Source organism: Boleophthalmus pectinirostris, unplaced genomic scaffold (assembly GCF_026225935.1).
Source record: "Boleophthalmus pectinirostris isolate CB_2022bp ecotype Guang Dong unplaced genomic scaffold, ASM2622593v1 HiC_scaffold_2826, whole genome shotgun sequence".
NCBI classification, from domain to species: domain Eukaryota; kingdom Metazoa; phylum Chordata; class Actinopteri; order Gobiiformes; family Gobiidae; genus Boleophthalmus; species Boleophthalmus pectinirostris.
This window is the reverse complement of record NW_026571291.1, coordinates 726,563-744,381: the sequence shown is the minus strand read 5'-3', so window position 1 is coordinate 744,381 and position 17,819 is coordinate 726,563. Positions and strand designations below refer to the sequence as shown.

At 46.5% G+C, this 17,819-nt stretch overlaps 1 protein-coding gene across 1 annotated transcript in view; it reads left to right on the top strand.

Moving 5' to 3' along the window:
* Positions 1-17,819, top strand: part of LOC110173713 (signal peptide, CUB and EGF-like domain-containing protein 1) — a gene marked incomplete at its 5' end in the record, with an annotated part of 198,737 nt that overhangs the window by 20,185 nt on the left and 160,733 nt on the right. The window contains 2 exons of the mRNA XM_055160027.1: positions 7,701-9,576; positions 9,656-9,790. Of these exons, the coding sequence (XP_055016002.1) occupies positions 7,701-9,576; positions 9,656-9,790 (2,011 nt within the window). The remainder of the gene's footprint in view (positions 1-7,700; positions 9,577-9,655; positions 9,791-17,819) is intronic.

Genomic DNA, 17,819 nt, shown 5'->3' with positions numbered 1-17,819 from the left:
CCTCTATCCTCCACACTCATCCCTCTATCCTCCACACTCATCCCTCTATCCTCCACACTCATCCCTCTATCCTCCGCACTCATCCACACTCATCCCTCTATCCTCCACACTCATCCCTCTATCCTCCACACTCATCCCTCTGTCCTCCACACTCATCCCTCAATCCTACCACTCATCCCCACTCATCCCTCTATCATCTCTCATTCCTCTTTCCTCGAGCTTCTGTCCTCATCCCTCTCTCCTCACTCTCTCTCTCTTCTCTCTCTCTCTATTTCTTTTTCCTTTTCTCTCGTCTCTTTCCTGTTGAGGTTCTTCTCCGTTTGGACTTCAGTTGAATCTTTCTTCTCGTTTTCACATGTTCAGTCAGTTTCTTTCTCTGACGTTTTCACACATTTTTAAATCTTTTTCGGTAAATGTTTGGTTTCAGAGTTCATAATCTGAGTTTCTTCCGTGTTCTTTTCGTGTTTCTGTGTTTACGACCAAATACGACCAAGAGGAAAATTCAAACCGTCTCTTTAAACGTCCCAACACCAAACTGACTCTTGTCGCTTTAAGTCGAGTTCTAATGTTTCCTCCTCAAAAACAAACCTGGACTTGTGTTTTGTTTCATTCACATGTTCGAGTAAAACTTTATTGTTCATCTGTCTACATCTGCAAAGCTCCAAACGCTCTGTTCCACCTTGTGATGTCATGAAGTGGTAGTTTTCAAAGTGAACATCTCCTTTTACTTTTTGAGATTCTCAGGTATAAAACCAGGTCTAAACCGGATCTAAAAATGGTCTAAACCAGATGTAAACCAGGTCTAAACCAGGTCTAAACTAAGTCTAAACCAGGTCTAAACCAGATGTAAACCAGGACTAAACCAGGTCTACACTAGGTCTAAACCAGGTCTAAACCAGATGTAAACCAGGACTAAACCAGGTCTAAACCAGGTCTAAACTAAGTCTAAACTAGGTCTAAACCAGGTCTAAACTAGGTCTAAACCAGGTCTAAACCAGGTCAAAACTAAGTCTAAACTAGGTCTAAACTAGGTCTAAACCAGGACTAAACCAGGTCTAAACTAGGTCTAAACTAGGTCAAAACTAGGTCTAAACTAGGTCTAAACCTAGGTCTAAACCAGGTCTAAACTAGGTCTAAACCAGGTCTATACCAGATGTAAACCAGGACTAAACCAGGTCTAAACTAAGTCTAAACCAGGTCTAAACCAGGTCTAAACTAGGTCTAAACTAGGTCTAAACCAGGTCTAAACTAGGTCTCTAAACCAGGTCTAAAACTAGGTCTAAACCAGGACTAAACCAGGTCTAAACTAGGTCTAAACTAGGTCTAAAAGGTCTAGGTCTAAACTAGGTCTAAACCAGGTCTAAAACTAGGTCTAAACCAGGTCTATACCAGATGTAAACCAGGACTAAACCAGGTCTAAACTAAGTCTAAACCAGGTCTAAACCAGGTCTAAACTAGGTCTAAACTAGGTCTAAACCAGGTCTAAACTAGGTCTCTAAAACTAGGTCTAAACTAGGTCTAAACCAGGTCTAAAACCAGGTCTAAAACTAGGTCTAAAACCCTAAAACCAGGTCTAAACCAGGTCTAAACTAGGTCTAAACCAGGTCTAAACCTGGTCTAAACTAGTTCTAACCCAGGTCTAAACCAGGTCTAAACTAGGTCTAAACTAGGTCTAAACTAGGTCTAAACTAGGTCTAAAACAGGTCTAAACCAGGTCTAAACCAGGTCTAAACCAGGTCTAAACCAGGTCTAAACTAGGTCTAAACTAGGTCTAAACCAGGTCTAAACCAGGTCTAAACTAGGTCTAAACCAGGTCTAAACCAGGTCTAAACTAGGTCTAAACCAGGTCTAAAACCAGGTCTAAACTAGGTCTAAACTAGGTCTAAACCAGGTCTAAACCAGGTCTAAACCAGGTCTAAACTAAACCAGGTCTAAACCAGGTCTAAACCAGGTCTAAACTAGGTCTAAAACTAGGTCTAAACCAGGTCTAAACTAGGTCTAAACCAGGTCTAAACCAGGTCTAAACTAGGTCTAAACTAGGTCTAAACCAGGTCTAAACTAGGTCTAAACCAGGTCTAAAACCAGGTCTAAACTAGGTCTAAACCAGGTCTAAACCAGGTCTAAAACCAGGTCTAAACCAGGTCTAAAACTAAACAGGTCTAAACTAGGACTAGGTCTAAACTAGGTCTAAACTAGGTCTAAACTAGGTCTAAACTAGGTCTAAACCAGGTCTAAACCAGGTCTAAACTAGGTCTAAACTAGGTCTAAACCAGGTCTAAACCAGGTCTAAACCAGGTCTAAACTAGGTCTAACCCAGGTATACACTAGGTCTAAACCAGGTCTAAACCAGGTCTAAACTAAGTCTAAACCAGGACTAAACCAGGTCTAGACCAGGTCTAAACTAAGTCTAAACCAGGTCTAAACCAGGTCTAAAACCAGGTCTAAACCAGTCTAAACTAAGGTCTAAACCAGGTCTAAAGGTCTAAACCAGGACTAAACCAGGTCTAAACCAGGTCTAAACTAAGTCTAAACCAGGTCTAAACCAGGTCTAAACTAGGTCTAAACCAGGTCTAAACTAAGTCTAAACCAGGTCTAAACCAGGACTAAACCAGGTCTAAACCAGGTCTAAACCAGGACTAAACCAGGTCCATGTGTGTGTTTTAGTCTCTGTGTTTTATTCTCGTTCTGATCCAGATCCAGTTTGTTCTAAACACTTTCAGGAAACGTTCTGGGACTTTTTTGTTTTTTCGGATCCAAACCTGCGGTAAAACCAGGATCTAGTTTGGATTTTCGTTTTGGTCTCGTCGAGCGTCTGGTTTTCTGGGTTCTTTTCCTGGCCCCGGCCTGAGCGTGTTAAACCCGTGAGTGTGAGTTCCTCGCTCCCTCCTCTTCTTCGTGTTTATTTGTCTGGCCTTGTGCGGCGGAGTTCATTGGGGCGCTGAGCTGGAAGTGCAGTTTATTTGTGTTTGAAATGACTTTTTGAACGGGCTTCGCTGGTGCAGAGGTGAGAGAGGAGCTGCGTCACGGCGCGTGGGAGCCAGAGGACACACAAAAGAACACAAAACACACAAAACACACAAAAGACACAACACGAACGGACAAAAAGTGTGGAAAAAAACTCATATTTACTCATTAAACCGATTAAAAACGAATTAAAACGGTTCACTTCACACGATTGGACTGTTGTGTTTTATTTAAAGGAACATACCGGATTATTTCCTCCAGTATCTGAGTAAAAACGTGTCTTTCCTCAGTACAGATGTAAACTAGGTCTAAACCAGGACTAAACCGGGACTAAACCAGGTCTAAACCAGGTCTAAACCAGGACTAAACCAGGTCTAAACCAGGTCTAAACCAGGACTAAACCAGGTCTAAACTAGGTCTAAACCAGGACTGTATCAGGTCTAAACCAGGTCTAAACAAGGTCTAAACCAGGACTAAACCGGGACTAAACCAGGTCTAAACCAGGACTAAACCAGGTCTAAACCAGGACTAAACCAGGTCTAAACTAGGACTAAACCAGGTCTAAACCAGGTCTAAACCAGGACTAAACCAGGTCTAAACCAGGTCTAAACAAGGTCTAAACCAGGACTAAACCGGGTCTAAACCAGGTCTAAACCAGGTCTAAACCAGGACTAAACCGGGTCTAAACCAGGTCTAAAGCAGGTCTAAACCAGGACTAAACTAGGACTAAACCAGGTCTAAACCAGGACTAAACTAGGACTAAACCAGGTCTAAACCAGGACTAAACCAGGTCTAAACCAGGTCTAAACTAGGACTAAACTAGGTCTAAACCAGGACTAAACCAGGTCTAAAGCAGGTCTAAACCAGGACTAAACTAGGACTAAACCAGGACTAAACTAGGACTAAATCCAGGTCTAAACCAGGTCTAAACCAGGTCTAAACCAGGTCTAAACCAGGACTAAACCGGGTCTAAACGTGTCTTTCCTCAGTACAGATGTGTTGTTACAGCAGCTGTTGAGGTCAAAATAAAAGAGGCGGGACTTACGAGTCAGAGTTGAGTCACTATTTTTAAGAATTGGGTTTGACGTCAGAAAACTTTCAGAAATATTTGTGTGTGTATTTGTCTGTAGTTGAGCGTAAAATAAATATTCGTAAACTCTCGATTGAGTCCAGTCGTAAATAAAATATACTGTGTGTATTTTATGCATCAGAATACGAATTGAAAAGTTGCGACGTCGAGAATTAAAATCACCAAATGAAAATTTACGATGATTCATCAGAACGAACACGAACTCACAGACTCAAAAATACAACATCACAGACACAAGAAACATCGATCGAGACGCTGGAGTTTTGCACCGCGTACAGAATGAACCAGAACTAAACCAGGACTAAACCAGGACTAAACCAGAACTAAACCAGGACTAAACCAGGACTAAACCAGGTCTAAACCAGAACTAAACCAGGACTAAACCAGGACTAAACCAGGTCTAAACCAGAACTAAACTAAACCATCATTAAACCAGGACTAAACCAGAACTAAACCAGGACTAAACCAGGACTAAACTAAACCAGGTCTAAACCAGAACTGAACCAGATCTAAACCAGGTCTAAACCAGGACTAAACCAGGTCTAAACCAGGACTAAACCAGGACTAAACCAGAACTAAACCAGGTCTAAACCAGGACTAAACCAGGAGTAAACCAGGACTAAACCAGGACTAAACCAGGACTAAACCAGGACTGAACCAGGACTGAACCAGGACTAAACCAGGTCTAAACCAGGACTAAACCAGGACTAAACCAGGACTGAACCAGGTCTAAACCAGGACTGAAACCAGGACTAAACCAGGTCTAAACAAGGTCTAAACCAGGACTAAACCGGGTCTAAACCAGGACTAAACCAGGTCTAAACAAGGACTAAACCAGGACTAAACCGGGTCTAAACCAGGACTAAACCAGGTCTAAACAAGGTCTAAACCAGGACTAAACCGGGTCTAAACCAGGTCTAAACAAGGTCTAAACCAGGACTAAACCAGGTCTAAACCAGGTCTAAACAAGGTCTAAACCAGGACTAAACCGGGTCTAAACCAGGACTAAACCAGGACTAAACCAGGTCTAAACAGGTCTAAACAAGGTCTAAACCAGGACTAAACCGGGTCTAAACCAGGACTAAACCAGGACTAAACCAGGTCTAAACCAGAACTAAACCAGGACTAAACTAAACCAGGACTAAACCAGGTCTAAACCAGGATTAAACCAGGACTAAACCAGAACTAAACCAGGACTAAACCAGGACTAAACTAAACCAGGACTAAACCAGGTCTAAACCAGGACTGTACCAGGACTAAACCAGGTCTAAACCAAGTCTAAACCAGGACTAAACCAGGAGTAAACCAGGACTAAACCAGGTCTAAACTAAACCAGGTCTAAACCAGGACTAAACCAGGACTAAACCAGGACTAAACCAGGTCTAAACCAGGACTAAACCAGGACTAAACCAGGTCTAAACTAAACCAGGTCTAAACCAGGACTAAACCAGGACTAAACCAGGACTAAACCAGGACTAAACCAGGTCTAAACTAAACCAGGACTAAACCAGGACTAAACCAGGTCTAAACTGGACCTAAATGATTCAGAATTCAACTTAATTCAGAAGTGTTTGGTTTATTTAAATTTTAAAGCCAAATAAATTTCTTCCTTTATCATGTTTCTCGTTTATTCTTGTTAAAAATAATCCCGGTGGTTTGGCGCGTGTTTGTCGTGTCTCGGGACTTTGATCCGCGTCTCTTTGGACTTGTGAGCGGGATGCGGGATGTGCCCACCCCAGACGCTCACACACATTCAATAAAGACCATTTCACCAGTTTTCCGTCTAAACCTCAATTCAGAATTATTATTTCCATGTCAACTCGAAAGAAAATATTTGAATTCTGACCTGTTTAACTCGGAACAACCAATTCTGAATAAAAAAAAAAAAACATTCTGTAAACGTGTCCAGTGTCCAACAGAAACCAGGACAGAGACCAGTCCACCGTCGGCCGCTGATAACGAGTCTGTGATGTGACTTTATATGGTTCAAGCTCAGACTCTTGAAGCGTTTGGCTCCGGTTAAATGAAGCTCCTCCCTCAGATCATTCGCTCATGTTTTAATCAAACCTTAGGGAGGAATCAAACACAGTCCCCGAGTATTTATAAGAGTTCACCGTTTCTACTGCTTCTCCCTCGACGCTTGGTATTATTAATGTTCATATCTTGATTCTGGGACAAGATAGTAAAACAAAAACCTCAATTAGGCCCGTAACAATAACAGATTTTGCTGGACGATTCACAGACCAAGAATTTATTGCGATAAACGATAATACTGAAAAAACGGCCGTTTCCTGTTTTCGTAACTTCTGCGTCTGCGATGCCGGACTGAACCAGGACTGATCCAGGTCCCGGACCAGACCAGGACCAGACTGAGATGAGATCAGAACTGAGACCAGGACCAGATCGAGACTGAGACCAGGCCGAGACCAGACCGGACCAGACCGGGACCAGACTGAGACCAGACTGAGACCAGGCCGAGACCAGACCGGGACCAGACCGGGACCAGACCGGGACCAGACCGGGACCAGACTGAGACCAGGCTGGGACCAGACTGAGACCAGGCCGAGACCAGACCAGAGGCTCAGAGCCCATGGCAGGGCCAGAGCTCGAAGCTGAGGCTCGGACCCTCAGACCCTTGGACCCTCAGTCCCGGTCTGGTCCCAGTCTGGTCCTGGTCTGGTCTTGGTCTCAGTCCCAATCTGGTCCCAGTCTGGTCTCAGACCTGGATCAGTCCTGGTTCAGTTCGGCATCTCAGTCACGGAAATCACGTAAACAGGAAACAGTCGTTATCCGTTTTTTCCATTTTTCATTTAAACACCAAATCAAAAACTGAAAAAAACAAATCATTATCTGTTTTTTCATTTTGGTTTTGGAGACAAATAATGAAGACAACTGTTGTTTTTTTGTTTTCTTATTTTTGGTTTTATTTTTTTATTGTGTCTCGTCTCTCTGGCTGCTGCTGTGGCCTCGGCGTTTTGGTCTTGAAATGTTCGTATGAACCTGCGACACAGGATCCTCTTTCACTCTGAGGGAGCCTCTGTCCTGTCTGGTGTTGTGTCGGTGTTTGGTGGGATTTCGGTGGATATCGGGCTCTTTTGGGGCTAGTTGTGTTGCTCGGGTTTGGGTTTATCGGCTGTTGGGGTTTGAGTCATTTCTTCTCGTCGTTTGCGCTCGCTGCATTTGACGCATGTGACCGTTGAGACATGTTACACTCACTCGTGTTGATTTGACGTCGTGACATGTTTTGTCACACGGAGATGAACTGTTTTGGTTCTGACGGCGGCGCTTGTGTTGCGGCTTCATGTTCAGCGCACAGACAACGACGCTTTCTGCTCTCAGGCTGCGCGCGCATCCTCTTTAATGATGAACAAATCATCCGTTGAGTCTACGCTGACACGTTCATTCAAGCGTCATTACAGTTACTCATTACTAATCAAACGAGGAGTCCGAGAGCATAGAAGCCTTTTGATATTCAGTCTCTTTGGTGGAAAGAGAGAGAGATGAGGAAAACAACCAAACATGCAAAAAGAATTTATCACGGTTGGAAAAGTTATTGAGCTCCTTAAAAGTTGTCGTACGATTAATTGATTTATTGATTATCGTTACAAGTCTAACCTCAAAATCATATAGAGCGAGTTAATACAAGAGTCAGTGGAGCCGTCTGTCCGTCTTTGGTCTGTCCATCTTTATTCTGTCCATCTTTGCTCCGTCCGTCTTTGTTCTGTCCATCTTTGCTCCGTCCATCTTTGCTCCGTCCATCTTTGCTCTGTCCATTTTTGCTCTGTCCATTTTTGCTCTGTCATCTTTGTTCTGTCCATTTTTGCTCTGTCCATCTTTGCTCTGTCCGTCTTTGTCTGTCCGTCTTTGCTCTGTCCATCTTGTTCTGTCCATCTTTGCTCCGTCCATCTTTGCTCCGTCCATCTTTGTTCTGTCCATCTTTGCTCTGTCCATCTTTGGTCTGTCCATCTTTATTCTGTCCATCTTGCTCCGTCCGTCTTTGTTCTGTCATCTTTGCTCCGTCCATCTTTGCTCCGTCCATCTTTGCTCTGTCCATTTTTGCTCTGTCCATTTCTGTCATTTTTCTGTCCATTTTGCTCTGTCCATCTTTGCTCTGTCCTCTTTCTCTGTGTCTTTGCTCTGTCCATCTTTGTTTTGTCCATCTTTGCTCCGTCCATCTTTGCTCCGTCCATCTTTGTTCTTTGCTCTGTCCATCTTTGTTCTGTCCATTTTTGCTCTGTCCATCTTTGCTCTGTCCATTTTTGCTCTGTCCATTTTTTGCTCTGTCATCTTTGTTCTGTCCATTTTGCTCTGTCCATCTTTGCTCTGTCCGTCTTTGCTCTGTCCATCTTTGTTTTGTCCATTTTCTCCGTCCATCTTTGCTCCGTCCATCTTTGTTCGTCCATCTTTGCTCTGTCCATCTGTCCATCTTTTTGCTCTGTCCATTTTTTGTTTTTGCTCTGTCATCTTTGTTCTGTCCATTTTTGCTCTGTCCATCTTTGCTCTGTCCATCTTTGCTCTGTCCGTCTTTGCTCTGTCCGTCTTTGCTCTGTCCGTCTTTGCTCTGTCCATCTTTGTTTTGTCCATCTTTGCTCCGTCCATCTTTGCTCCGTCCATCTTTGTTCTGTCCATCTTTGCTCTGTCCATCTTTGTTCTGTCCATTTTTGCTCTGTCCATCTGCTCTGTCTTTGCTCTGTCCATCTTTGCTCTGTCCATCTTTGCTCTGTCCATCTTTGTTCTGTCCATTTTTGCTCTGTCCATCTTTGCTCTGTCTGTCTTTGCTCTGTCCATCTTTGCTCTGTCCATCTTTGTTTTGTCCATCTTTGTTCTGTCCATCTTTGCTCTGTCCATCTTTGCTCTGTCCATCTTTGCTCTGTCCATCTTTGTTTTGTCCATCTTTGTTCTGTCCATCTTTGCTCCGTCCATCTTTGCTCTGTCCATTTTTGCTCTGTCCGTCTTTGCTCTGTCCATCTTTGCTCTGTCCATCTTTGTTCTGTCCGTCTTTGCTCCATCCATCTTTGCTCTGTCCATTTTTGCTCTGTCCGTCTTTGCTCTGTCCATCTTTGCTCTGTCCATCTTTGCTCTGTCCATCTTTGCTCCGTCCGTCTTTGCTCCGTCCATTTTTGCTCTGTCCATCTTTGCTCTGTCCGTCTTTGCTCCGTCCATTTTTGCTCTGTCCGTCTTTGCTCCGTCCGTCTTTGCTCTGTCCGTCTTTGTTCTGTCGTCTTTGCTCCGTCCATCTTTGCTCCGTCCGTCTTTGCTCCGTCCGTCTTTGCTCCGTCCGTCTTTGCTCTGTCCGTCTTTGTTCTGTCGTCTTTGCTCCGTCCATCTTTGCTCCGTCCGTCTTTGCTCCGTCCGTCTTTGCTCTGTCCGTCTTTGTTCTGTCGTCTTTGCTCCGTCCATCTTTGCTCCGTCCGTCTTTGCTCTGTCCGTCTTTGCTCCGTCCATCTTTGTTCTGTCCATCTTTGTTCTGTCCGTCTTTGCTCTGTCCGTCTTTGCTCCGTCCGTCTACGTTCTGGCCGTCTGTACCGTCAGCCCTAGGTTCCTGCTCTCTGATTCTCCACCTCAGGACCTGTTCATGAGCTTGATTCTGTTTCCCCGCAGATGTGGACGAATGCGCCGACAACAACGGCGGCTGTCAGCAGGTCTGTGTGAACACCATGGGCAGCTACGAGTGTCAGTGCACCCACGGCTTCTTCCTCAGCGACAACCAGCACACCTGTATCCACCGCTCGGACGGTAAGACACAAAACTAACACAAAAACTAAACCAAAACACGACAACCAGCACACCTGTACTCAGTGTCGTACCTGAACGTGTGCATTGAACAATAGTTCATGAACGTGTTCATATTTTGGGGAGATGTGAACTGAACGCTCTGTATTTCTGTATTCCTGCCTTATAAACAAACTGTGAGTGTGTTCTTTCTGGAGTCTGTGAGCAGCATGTGCCACGATATCGTCCTGGTCTCGTCACACTGTTAAACTGTGACACTTTAGGTAAAAATAATAATGTTCAGTCTCTCCTGTGGGGCACAGTAAACTACATGGACCATGATCCTTTGCGGCCGCGTCATCAGCGACTTTTAAGCCTGAGAAGTATTTAGAAGAAGTAGAAGAAGTATTAGAAGTATTATTACTAGAAGTATTTTGTGTTTGTCGTGACATGAAATGAGGTGATGGACAAACAACAGACTGTGTGCAGACAGAACGCAGTGTTAGGTTCACCTCAGGAGATAAATGGATAAACTCACACCCCGAAAATGTTCAAGAATGTGTTCAGAAAATCAAGTCAGGACAAAAAACTCTATGTGAAGCATTTACAACAGAACTGCCTCACAACAGCTCAAGAAATAAACAAATACATCACAGAATATGAAAAGAGAGATTTACATTTTCCACAGTGACACCGTCAGGTTTAAAAGGTCAGTGACAAAACTGGAATCAAAGTATAACTATCAGCACATTTAAGTTTTTTTTTTTTATTTCCTACGAGGACGACTCAAATATACACAGAGTAATAATGTGTTTAATGCAGCTTTGCGCACATTTGTTTACGTTTTACAGAAAGGAAACTTAAAACCACATGACTCATTTGCATAAACTGTAAACACTGAAAAAAAAACCAGCTCCTTGTGCTGATGTGGTTCAGATTCTGTCGGACTCCAGCAGCCGTGATGCTCCATCAAGCGAAGCGGTTTTGTAGTTTACTAAAGTCGCACTAAAACATTGTTTATTTGTTACTTGAATTTTGCAACTCAAGTCTTTTCAGTCTGTTTAAAATGTCTCTGATATGAAAATGACAATAAATGTTTTAACAAATGATGCTCAAATATTTTATAATGACACTTTTGTTATTATGGATAATGTCGTAATATCGTGAGTTTTCCCACGATATCACAATAAATATCCGTGACGATATCGTATCGTGAGACTTGGATATCGATACCCCCCGCGTATCCATAGAAACGAGCAGGTGACGGACGCCCAAACGTAAACTCCTTCCCCTGTTTGTTCCAGTGTCACAGTCGGTGGGTTTTATAATTGGAGCTTTTGGATATTGATCGTATTGTTTTATTGATTGGGGCGAGTGTGTGACAGGTCAAAGGTGAAGGGCTTACATCATCCCTAGCGTGACCTTTTTGACCTTTTTGACCTTTGTGACCTTTGTGACTCTAATTAAACCAAACGCAGCATTGATCACAGAAGCGCGTCCAGGTTTAGGATTATTGACGACGGGACGGGTCTGGAGGAATCACCGAGACTCACCGTTTTTTTTAAAGAAATCTACAAACTTCTGATCCACAAATGTTTCTCCTTCTCATTCTTTGTTGCTTGTTTCTATGGATACGTCATCGCTCTGCCTGGAATGTTCCACAGTGTGACTTTAAACAGCTCTACTTTACATTTATTCAATTGCAGGTGATTTTATGGCTCAAAAATACCCAGAAAAATAAACATTCTGACTGAGTGGGGTCGACATTTCAGACAAAATAATAACATCTCCATGGAGAAAAGTATTTGACGGACACTCCACCGGGAAAGTTACACAGTGCAGCTTTAACTCGGCGTATGAATCTTCTGGTGTAAAGTCTTTGGGGTTGAATAACGATGAAAACTTCATGTGACATTAGTTTATTTCTCCTGACAGAGAAGAGCAGGACTAAACCAAGACTAAACCAGAACTGAACCAGGTCTAAACCAGGTCTAAACCAGGACTAAACCAGGACTAAACCGGGACTGAACCGGGACTAAACCGGGACTAAACCAGGACTGAACCAGGTCTAAACCAGGTCTAAACCAGGACTAAACCGGGTCTAAACCGGGATTGAACCGGGACTAAACCAGGACTGAACCAGTTCTAAACCAGGTCTAAACCAGGACTAAACCAGGACTAAACCGGGTCTAAACCGGGACTGAACCGGGACTAAACCAGGACTAAATCAGGACTAACCCAAGATTAAACCAGGACTTAACCAGGACTGAACCAGGTCTAAACTAGGTCTAAACCAGGACTAAACATGGACTAAACAAGGACTAAACAAGAACAAAACCAGGTCTAATCCAGGACTAAACCAGGAATAAACCAGGACTAAACCACGATTAAACCAGGATTAAATAAGGTCTAAACCAGGTCTAAACCTGGGCTAAACCAGGACTGAACCAAGATTAAACCTGGTCTAAACCAGGACTAAGACAGGACTGAACCAGGACTGAACCTGGACTAAACCAGAACTAAACCAGGACTAAACCAGGACTAAACAAGAACAAAACCAGGACTAAACCAGGACTAAACCGGGACTAGACCGGGACTAAACCAGGACTAAACCAGGACTGAACCTTTAGTTTAATTCTCCTGAGGTTGAACTTTGTGTCAGTTTTTGTTTCTTGTGGATTGGCCCAGCACAATTACACAAATCTGAACCAGAAACCAGGTCAACACATCTGCACCTGACACTCTCACCTGCCTCACCTGCCTCACCTGCCTCACCTGCCTCACCTGCCTCAGCTCAGGTCAGACTGGAGTGGTTGTAGAATGTGCTGATGTGAGTGCAGCCTATAGTTTTTGGTCGTGTTATATTTGTGTCTGTTTTGGTTCATTTGTAACAGTGAAACTTTTAAACGTTTTTGTCGTCGGCTCATTAACACAGAAAACGAAGGGGGACAAAACAGACCCCTGGGGAGCGACCATTTGCCCATTTGCCCATTTCAGATCAGATATTTACTCTCATTATGTCGTTTTAACGGCTGCATAAATATAAATAAAATATAATGATGAAGTTTAGGGATAATGGACCATGTCAACAGTATATTAGTTGTTTTTTTTTCAGTGGCGTGCTCGTGTCGGTGATGTTCTCGTGGCGTGGTTGGTGGTGGTGATGTTCTCGTGGCGTGGTTGGTGGCAGTGATGTTCTCGCGGCGTGCTTGATGGCGGTGATGTTCTCGTGGCGTGGTTGGTGGCGGTGATGTACTCGCGGCGTGCTTGATGGCGGTGATGTTTTCGCGGCGTGCTTGATGGCGGTGATGTTCTCGTGGCGTGGTTGGTGGCGGTGATGTACTCGTGGCGTGGTTGGTGGCGGTGATGTTCTCGTGGCGTGGTTGGTGGCGGTGATGTACTCGCGGCGTGCTTGATAGCGGTGATGTTCTCGCGGCGTGGTTGATGGCGGTGATGTTCTCGTGGCGTGCTTGATGGCGGTGATGTTCTCGTGGCGTGGTTGGTGGCGGTGATGTTCTCGCGGCGTGCTTGATGGCGGTGATGTTCTCGCGGCGTGGTTGATGCGTGTTGCTTGATGGCGGTGTGATGTTCTCGTGGCGTGGTTGATGGCGGTGATGTTCTCGCGGCGTGGTTGATGGCGGTGATGTTCTCGCGGCGTGGTTGGTGGCGGTGATGTTCTCGTGGCGTGGTTGGTGGCGGTGATGTTCTCGTGGCGTGGTTGGTGGCGGTGATGTACTCGTAGCGTGGTTGGTGGCGGTGATGTACTCAAGGCGTGCTTGATGGCGGTGATGTACTCGTGGCGTGGTTGGTGGCGGTGATGTACGCAAGGCATGCTTGATGGCGGTGATGTACTCGTGGCGTGGTTGGTGGCGGTGATGTTCTCGTGGCGTGGTTGGTGGCGGTGATGTACTCGCGGCGTGCTTGATAGCGGTGATGTTCTCGCGGCGTGGTTGATGGCGGTGATGTTCTCGTGGCGTGCTTGATGGCGGTGATGTTTCTCGTGGCGTGGTTGGTGGCGGTGATGTACTCGCGGCGTGCTTGATGGCGGTGATGTTCTCGCGGCGTGGTTGATGGCGGTGATGTTCTCGTGGCGTGCTTGATGGCGGTGATGTTCTCGCGGCGTGGTTGATGGCGGTGATGTTCTCGTGGCGTGGTTGATGGTGGTGATGTTCTGCGCGGTTGATGGCGGTGATGTCTGTGGGTGGCGGTGATGTACTCGTGGCGTGTTGTGGCGGTGATGTTCTCGCGGCGTGCTTGATGGCGGTGATGTTCTCGCGGCGTGCTTGATGGCGGTGATGTACTCGCGGCGTGCTTGGTGGCGGTGATGTTCTCGTGGCGTGGTTGGTGGCGGTGATGTTCTCGTGGCGTGGTTGGTGGCGGTGATGTACTCGTAGCGTGGTTGGTGGCGGTGATGTACTCAAGGCGTGCTTGATGGCGGTGATGTACTCGTGGCGTGGTTGGTGGCGGTGATGTACGCAAGGCGTGCTTGATGGCGGTGATGTACTCGTGGCGTGGTTGGTGGCGGTGATGTACGCAAGGCGTGCTTGATGGCAGTGATGTACTCAAGGCGTGCTTGATGGCGGTGATGTACTCGTGGCGTGGTTGGTGGCGGTGATGTGCAAGGCGTGCTTGATGGCAGTGATGTACTCAAGGCGTGCTTGATGGCGGTGATGTTCTCGCGGCGTGGTTGGTGGCGGTGATGTTCTCGTGGCGTGGTTGGTGGCGGTGATGTTCTCGTGGCGTGGTTGGTGGCGGTGATGTACTCATGGCGTGGTCGGTGACGGTGATGTACTCGTGGCGTGGTTGGTGGCGGTGATGTTCTCGTGGCGTGGTCGGTGGCGGTGATGTTCTCGTGGCGTGCTTGATGGCGGTGATGTACTAGTGGCGTGGTCGGTGGCGGTGATGTTCTCGTGGCGTGGTTGGTGGCGGTGATGTACTCGTAGCGTGGTTGGTGGTGGTGGTGTACTCATGGCGTGCTTGTGGCGTACTCATGGCTTGATTGGTGGCGTGCTCGTGGCGTCCACGGTGGCGTGCTTGTGGCGTACTCATGGTGTCCTCATGGCTTGTTTGGTGGCGTGCTTGTGCCATATTGGGTGGCGTGCTCGTGTTGGTGGTGGTGGTGTACTCATGGCGTGCTTGTGGTGTGTTGGGTGGCATACCCGTGGTGTTGGCGGCGTGCTCGTGTTGTTGGCGTGCTCGTGACATGCTTGTGGTGGACTCTGTGACGTGCTCATGGTGTGTTGGGTGGCATACTCGTGGCGTCCACGGTGGCGTGCTTGTGGTGTGTTGGGTGGCATACCCGTGGTGTTGGCGGCGTGCTCGTGTTGTTGGCGTGCTCGTGGCGTGCTTGTGGTATGCTGGGTGGCATACTCGTGGTGTTGATGTACTCGTGGCGTGCTCGTGGCGTTGGCGTGCTCGTGGCGTTCTCGTAGCGTGCTCGTGGCGTGCTCGTGGCGTTCTCGTGGCGTGCTCATGGCGTGCTCGTGGCGTTGGCGTGCTCGTGGCGTGCTCGTGGTGCACTCTGTGGCGTCCTCGGTGCCGTGTGCAGATGTCCTTTAGCCTCCGGGCTGTGGGCTGTGGTCAGCTGACCTCTGACCCGGTCACATATGTAACATGTGAACACGCCCACACACCACAGTGAGAGAAGAGGAAGAGAGAGGGAGAGACGGAGGGAGAGACGGAGGGAGGGGGAGAGACGGAGGGAGAGAGAGAGAGAGACGGAGGGAGGGGGAGAGACGGAGGGAGAGACGGAGGGAGAGAGGGGGAGGAAGACATGTGAGTGAAAGAGAGAGAGAGAAAACAAGAGATTGAGAGCGAAAGAGGGGAGAGGTGAAGACCTGTGTGCAGAAGAGAGAGAGAGAGAGAGGAAGAAGAGAGAGAGGGAGAGGAAGAAGAGAGAGAGGGGGACAGCGGGGAGAAGAGAGAGAGAGATGAGAGTAAGGGAGAGGGAGAGATAATGATAGCATGAGAGAAGGAAAACAAAAGATGGAGAGAGAAAGAGGAGGGGGAGTAGAGGAGAGAAGATGTGTGACAGCATGAGAGAAAGATGAAAACAAGAGAAAGAGAGAAAGATGAGGAATGGGAGAGGAGAAGGACGAGAGCGAGAGGAAAAAAAGAGGGGGAGGAGAGAGCATTAGAGCATTGGAGAGAAAGAGAAAAAGTAGGAAGAGAGAGGAGAGGAAGAGAGGAGAGATAAGGGGGTAATTTGGAGGAGAGAGGGAGGGAGGGAGACAAGTGAGTGAGAGCGAAAGGGAGAGAGAGACAGGGTGGGAAGAGAGAAGGAAAGGGAGAGAAAGAGGTGAAGACATGTTTGACGTCCGCACGGCGCGAGAGAGGAGGGAGGAGAGACAGAAAGGGGGGAGGAGAGAAACGGAAAGGGAGGGAGAGGTGAAGACGTGTTTGACATTTGTAGAGCACGAGAGAGGGGGAGGAAGAGAAGAAGAGAGAAGAGAGGGAGGAGGAGGAGGAGGAATCTGATCGTGACGCGTGTGACATCTGTACAACGACAGAGAGAGAGAGAAGAGAGAGAGGAGGAGGAGAAGAGAGAAGAGAGAGAGCAAGACATTTTTGACATTTGTACAACATGATAGAGAGAGGAGAAAGAGAGAAGGAGGAGAAGAAGAGGAGATGGAGGGAGAGTGGAAAGAGAGAGGGTGAGAAGAGAGGAGGAAGAGGAAGAAGAGGAGGAGGAGAGGCCTGTCAGTTTAAATGGACGACCAGAGCAGAGACTCGGGGTCAGACTCCTCCAGACTCTGAGAAAGAGAAAAAGATCTGAAATGGCAGAGGACGAGTGGGACGATTTCCGCGAGAAGAAACGACGCCGTGTCAGGAACATTCACAATTACACGGAAATCCAACGTTCACTTTCTTCACACGAGAGTATTTGACTTCTGCGGGGGTTTAAACTGTAACTATATTCAAATATGAGGGGGCGTTACCTTCAACAACCTCGCTCCTGATTGGCTCTTTGGTTTGTAAATTAGACGCTTTAAACTCAGGCCTCGATGAGCTTCGTTTGACTGGCGCTGGACTCTGTGGGCGGCGGAACACTCACTCAGTCGACAGGAGCTCAGTCGGTCGAGCGTTTGTCACTGATCTGAAGGTTGGCGGTTCGAATCTCGCTCTGATTCACAGATGAATGCTGTTGCTGTGTCCTTGGGCAAGACACTTGAGCCTCCTAACCCCCAGTGTGTGTGTGCACTGGAGTGTGAGTGTGAGTGTGTGAGTGGTTCTTTGTTGTAAAACACTTTGAGCCTTGAAGGTGGCGCTGTTTAAAAATGTGACATTTAGTCCACTTTTTTATACAGTCTATAGATTGTATTTATTATTGGTGCCAATTAGCCAGTCTGGCGCCACCTAGTGCCTCCACTCAATTTCATTTCTCTCCAGTGACTAGTTCAGGAATCAGAATACACTAGATGGTTTACAAAAACCACAGAAGTGTGAGTTCTGGCATCACCAATCAGTGAAGAGACCAACATTCTGTGTTGGCATCGATTCCTCAGATCCCAGAGGATTTAAAGCCCAAACAAAGAGAATGTTTGGTGAATTTTATCAAGAGGAAAGACGTTATTGTTCTTCTTCCTGCAGGATTTGGAGCTTTACAAACATCACGACCAAACAGCAGCGATTGGTTAAATAAAAAAGGACCCGCCTACTGTCGAGCGAACGAATCCTAATGCTGCGAGGTCACACGGTTTCCACAAACTGAAACCGGCTGATCAGTCAGGTTAGGTGCCAGTGACCTCCCTAAAGTGTTTGAATTTCATTTGTGGAGACAAACACAGATACTATTTACTATGTACTACTATATACTATATACTATTTACTATTTACTATTTACTATATACTATTTACTATATACTTTACAGATACTTTATTGATCCTGAGGGAAATTCAAGTTTTGCTGCAGCAAACTGTTGCAGTTGATGTTGCTGCTCGTCTCAGTCTCTTTGTGTCTCAGTTTAACAGGAAGTCTGGTCAGGGAGGATCTGCAGGTGTGAGTCTGGTCAGGGTGTGAGTCTGGTCAGGGAGGTCTACGGGTGTGAGTCTG